We start from the raw sequence: 6,048 nt of genomic DNA, 5'->3' as shown, positions 1-6,048 counted from the left end.
AAAATACAAACCAACAAATCGAGGAATAACTATGTTTTCCATGTATTCTACAACATAGTTATTAATCTGTAGTATCTAACTAGTGTGACGTCATAAATCTCGTTCCTAGGCTGTTCTATTAGAGACGGCATTGCGTCAGCATGGCCGCAAGTTGCTAACCTAATAAAATTAACACTAGAAAAGCCCGCGGAAACTGTCAAATTCAAAGTTATTCGTTTTACAGACTATATTATTACTTTATGGTGTACATGTTCCTAACACAATCGGAACTAAGTAGTTTGGACATGGCATCAACATTTGCAGCTATATGAAATGTTTGCGTATTAATAAATAACAAGGGTTGCGTTATTTTTTCTTCTAAATTTTCGTTCTTTACCGGGAACATCCAGGGATCCAGTAAAACACCAACCCTAAAGGAGAATAATTAAAAAAAAACGTTTATTTTATTAATAAAAATAATGTACTTGAATTCTGATCTTTTTGATAAAGTATACAAAGCTGTAGCACCACCGAATGAGTGCCCCATCATACACAGTCCTTCCAAATCCACATTTCCCGCCAAATCGTCTAATTTAAACTGGTAATTCTTGTTTTTGTGCGACGGTGTATGGTCCAGGATATTTTCGGGAACGATATTGCGCTCGAGGTTTTTTAAAAAGTGCAAAACTCGCTCGCATTCGCTGAATCTAGCTTTTATTTGTTCGTACCGAACGTTGTGATGTTCTTTTCCTAGTTTTATGTGCTTGAATTCGATGGTTTTCTTGAAATCGCGCTCTGCGTCTGATTTATTTTCGTAATAATATGTATTTGATGCGGAATTGTCCCTGAAAAAAATTATATATAGGCAACCAGACATACATATGGAAATATTTTTAAAAATAACTTATTTAAAATTTAAAAAACATCGTTATATTCTACCTATGCTCTAAAGCTACAACCAAAAACCCTCTGGAAGCCAATTCACAACAGATATTCGTATAAAGAAACCTATTTCCACCTAATCCATGAGATAGAACTATACATTTTAATTTTTTATTTCTAATAATTCTCGCCCCGTATATCGCTGGTATTTTTGTTTTAGCTAAAAGAATAGAAATATTCTTATTAAAAACACTTAATATTATTTGATTTAGTACTATACCTGACCACCAAAAAACTAATTTCATAATGAAAGGATACAACATGAGAACTTTAGATATTCCTTTCAGGTAGCTTTCATCCAGTAACCAGTTTTTCCATCGATTTGGGCTTTGCTAAAATTTATTTGAAAGAAATATAGCGATAAAACCGTTTAAATATTCAAATTTGGTAAAATAATTTTTTTCGGCAACCAAACATACAGGAATTCAAATTCAAAAAGAAAATATTAATATTTTTGGGAAAAATACGTACTTCTTGATCTGAACTTTCGTCTGAAGGATAATACAATCTAAAAATAGGATTTTCCCTTTCATAGGATGTTAATACATCGATCATACCTGGTACAAAAGGGCCTAAATAAAAAAAAATATATATATAATAAAATTTATAACAACTTGACTAAGCCCAAATTATGTGCTATACTGTTGAAAATAATTCAAATAATCAATCTAATATCAAAATAATAGGAAAATTAGGCCAAGTTATTTTAGTTTTTACAATTTTCCAAAGATGCGATTAAAAATTGTTTGCTTTATTTATGGCGGGAAATTATTGTTTACGTCACTGTTATCCTTCTAGAAGAATTTTTTTCTTGTTATGATAAATAATCCAAATATCTTCAATAAATTGTTGAATTCAAGAGTTTTCGTTACCTGTAGCCAAAGGTAGGTGATTTTCGGCATTATTAAACCATCCCATAGTAATTTTTAAACGAGAATTACCCAAAAAAAACGAAAAAAACACAAAATTTATAGGTTAGAATTCTCCAATCAAGAGCTTGAACACGAATGATCTTTGGGGTCAAGGCTCTCAAAATTTATAATTTTCCGCTTTGCAATATTTATTATACTTTCGCGCTTTTAGCAATAAAATCCGGCAGGTTTTCGATAGAATACATGCATATTAAATTTAAAACAATACATTGTAATGCTGGATTCAGAGTTCCGTAGCCGTAAGACGTAAGCCGTATCGTTAAGACGTAAGGGATATCGACCTTCACAATCATATGATTGCGTTCATAGATCTCCGTATGCCGTAAGCCGTATGCCGTAAGACGTAAGAAATGAACCAATTTTAATTCTTACGTTACGTCTTATCGAATCGGGTGCAGTATCCTCTCCGAATAAAAGAACGAATTTTGTTGGTATTTCTCCATTGAAAGAACTAACAAATATAAAAACCCCTACAGATAGACCCTTTAGGGTATCGATAGAAGGGAATATAGGGGCAGGAAAGTCGACATTAATTGAGTATTTCAAGAATATGGAGGGAATTGAGACGCATCCAGTAAAAATTTTGAAATTTGTTAGAAAAATTGTGATTTTGTGTTAAAAATTTTAGGAACCGATTGCTTGGTGGCGTAATCTCGAGGGCCACAACTTACTGGAGCTTCTCTACTCAGATATACACGAATGGCTGAAAGTTTTCCAGAGTTACGCGTACAGTTTACCAGGTTACAACGCAAACAGCCCCTCCGAAGAAGACAGCTCTGTGAGGGTGCAGATGTACGAAAGGTATTTTAAGTTACTGTAACCTCAGAATTCGGTGTTTCAAGACGGTTTTTTCTATCGTAGATCGATACAGAACAATAGATTTTGTTTTATGGAACAGGCCTACACTAATGGTTACCTTCATTCGGCCGATTATGAAGTCCTGGATGCTTGGTATAAGTGGATTAGAGCTAACGTGGATATTAGTTTAGATTTGATTGGTAAGTTTCATATACAGGGTGGCCCATTAATGTGAGAAAGTGCAATAATATCTTCCATTACTTATTTAATGAAAATTTAGTTAGAAACAGTATATCCGAAAAGTGGTTTTAACAGTAAATTCGGCTTTATTAATACTTAGCTATATTTTCTTAAATACCAAAGATAACAGAATAAATCTGTAAAGGAAAACTCACATTATCTTATACAGGGTATTTTTTTATGCCTCGCAAATTCATAATATTTTTAAGAGTGTCATATCTCTGTTTTTTTAAATGCAACACCCTGTATATTATTTTTCTTTGAGATGCAGAATTAAAAAATTAAAATTTTATGTGTAATATTTTAGGGAATTTGCGTAAGATATTATGGAAATAAAACAACTAAACTTTTTCAAAACCCTGTTTAATACTGCTCATAAACAAATATACAATGTTGTCAGGCTTACTTATATTTACACATCACATTTACAATTAGCATTTGTTATAATGCTAGAAGATTACATCACACTTTCCTCCTACAAAAAAAAAAACTAATTTTACATTAAACGCCGCACTGGTTTCACTAAACGTTTAGGCCGATTTTCACTGAAATCAGAATTATTTTTTTTCAACTTTATTAGGAGATGTTAAGTCCACAATCGAATTTTCTTTGGGAAATTCCATCATTATGACTTACGCCTTGTTCATCAATTAATTCTTCAATAGCTGATTCATTAATAAAAATTCTTTATCTGATTTAAATGACGCTTCCAAATAATGTCATTTAATGAAGGAATTTTACCAAGTACATACATACATTTTCCTATTTTTTTATTCAAGGTATTTCAAAATTTTTAACGCTTTCGCAGATATTCGTGGTATTATACAATACGATCGAAAAAAAGGCGTCAGCGATGGCTTTGACATAAAGATCGCTGTCATTTTGTATGTTAAATTATACGGGCGTGGCTAACGTCATATTCAAAAGGCCTGACTGTCATGAGAGTTCTACCGAAGTGGTCGAGAATTAGTAGTCGTAAACAAACCAATTGTTTTCATTAGTTTCGCAACAAATCTGTGTTTTTTACGCGTTTCTATGCTAATAAAATTATACTAAATAATTTTGAGTGTGCTCTGAGTGAATAGTGAACTATCTAGATCCGATTCATAACATCGTACCCGCGAAAAAAAACATACTTTCGGTAAAAATTATTGAACACCGGCGATGCGGGCTGTGTCCGGGCTAGGAAAAAGTTGGGGAATTTATATAAAAACATAATTAATAGCGTTAGTGTTAGTGTATAGTGTTAAACCAACGTAAGTTACGTGTATTTTTAGGTAAAACAGTTTTCGTTTCTGTATTTTTTCTTTGTGAAATAAAAAATGCCGCGACATTGTTCTGTGCCTGTGCCTTGTAGCAGCAATTATAATAAGTACTCAGGATCTGTCTACATTCTCTTTCCCAACAATATTAACTATAACTAGGTCACGTCCAAAACCTACAGAAGATGCTGTGCCTACAATTTTTCCAAATCAACCCTCTTATATGACTGCATGTTCCCAAACATCCCGATGAACGAAAACAAGATTTGGAAATTCAGGATGAAATAAATATTGAAAATTATTGTTATTATTATGAAATGACAATATATTTTAAAGAAATTAAATGAATTGTACTTTATTTCAGTATTTTATATAAAAAAAATGATATCTTTATCTTTTTATTTAAGATATATGGAGATGGTTACTTGATGAACATTGAACTAACAAATTACTTAATGATAATAGTTAATTCTACCTGATATCCACATTTTTTAGGCAAATTTTTACAATTATTTTTAATTAAACGTTAAAATGTATTCTGCCCTTATCATATACAATACATTTTCTTAACTTGTCGATAAAGTATAGTTTTCATTTTTATTTGGAAACTTTATCACAAGGTATATTATTAGTAGCCGCTAAATACTCGCTAACGCAATTTTAGGACATGCTTTTTATTATCTGGATTTTATTCTGTTCATCTTATGCTGTTGTTTATTTCATATTAATATTCGTGTTTTAGATCTAAATTTTAATGCTATTCAATTACTGTAACGCGATAAAAAGTTAATGTTATTTTTTAATACCTTTGTGTATAATATTTTTCATATTTATATCTGGCAAAACTATCAATAAATACTATTATTTATGCAAAAACTATATGCAGTACCATATGGCACAATACAAAAGCCCGACTATTGCGGTGACGTCACAAATCGATGTCTCTGGCCTGTATCTCATGTTGGTTATGATACGGGGAATGTCTATCGTCATTTCCAAGCCAACTGGATGCCGTGAAATTACATATTTATAGATATGGCTCTTTCAAAGGTAATATACAAGACAAAAATCATTAAGTGGCTTTGATAAAAATTTACTCTTAATTTACTGTTAAAAATGTTCATTTTTTAATTCTGCATCTAATAAAGAAATAATATACAGGGTGTACCATTTAAAAAAAAACGAAGAAAAATTATTTTGTATTTTAGAAAGTTGTGTAGTGTAGAATTTTGAACACCCTGTATGATTTAAGATTACGATATTTATGGCAAAGTAGGCACAAACCAACTGCAGTAAATACCTAGTGTAGTTTTGATTTCGGGACGTTTCTTGTATTTTTAATAATTTCTTTAAAAAAGGCCGAATTTTTTTTTTATTTATTACTTTTTGTGTTCGGTATGTTCTTTTTTGTCCATATATTGTTCTATTTGTAATTTTAATGACGTAATTTTTTTTGAATTGTATGATGCTTAGTTAGATCTTTTATTATTTGTATATTTTTTGTGCTTTTGTTTGTCTTTTAAATACTTTGTCGATAAAGCTATTTTAGCTTTTTGTACAATAAAGCGTTATTTTTTATTAATTAATCTCTGAAACTGTCAAAAAATATTTAGTAATATCAAAGAGTAGATAAGACAAGAGACGACAGTTCGCGCGGTACCTTTCATGTTTGAGTGGTGGGGAGAGTGACCTCGTCTCCCTTGTCCCTTTAATAATTTTTTCGCGGGAAATTTGAAATAGACTATTATTAAAACTTGCCTGTATAGCTTAGTTGCTGTATGGGTAAAGAAATAAATAGAAACGAAAAAAATGAGTTTTCTAAATATTATATAAAATAAATTATAATTAGAAACATATTTGTCGGGGAATAAAGATAATAAAAGCAATATTTTGTA

The 6,048-nt window shown here is 31.0% G+C and overlaps 2 protein-coding genes across 2 annotated transcripts; one reads left to right on the top strand and one right to left on the bottom strand.

Annotated features, from left to right (window-relative positions):
• Window positions 1-236: 236 nt before the first annotated feature.
• On the bottom strand, window positions 237-2,242 carry LOC115875146 (platelet-activating factor acetylhydrolase-like; the record flags this gene model as incomplete). Its single annotated transcript, XM_030890540.1, is given in 6 exon segments — window positions 237-410; window positions 465-824; window positions 919-1,081; window positions 1,142-1,253; window positions 1,393-1,493; window positions 1,794-2,242. Coding segments are annotated over 6 exon segments (956 nt in total), but the record flags the coding sequence as incomplete, so codon positions are not given.
• LOC115875157 (thymidine kinase 2, mitochondrial-like) lies at window positions 2,068-2,882 on the top strand (the record flags this gene model as incomplete). The annotated part of the gene is made up of 4 exons (XM_030890550.1): window positions 2,068-2,092; window positions 2,252-2,427; window positions 2,482-2,654; window positions 2,715-2,882. Coding segments are annotated over exons 1-4 (542 nt in total), but the record flags the coding sequence as incomplete, so codon positions are not given.
• Window positions 2,883-6,048: the final 3,166 nt, after the last annotated feature.

Source organism: Sitophilus oryzae, unplaced genomic scaffold (genome assembly GCF_002938485.1).
Source record: "Sitophilus oryzae breed Bouriz unplaced genomic scaffold, Soryzae_2.0 scaffold_102_pilon_pilon, whole genome shotgun sequence".
Taxonomy (NCBI): Eukaryota; Metazoa; Arthropoda; class Insecta; order Coleoptera; family Curculionidae; genus Sitophilus; species Sitophilus oryzae.
The sequence above is the reverse complement of the archived record's forward strand: the minus strand, read 5'-3'. Positions and strand labels throughout refer to the sequence as shown.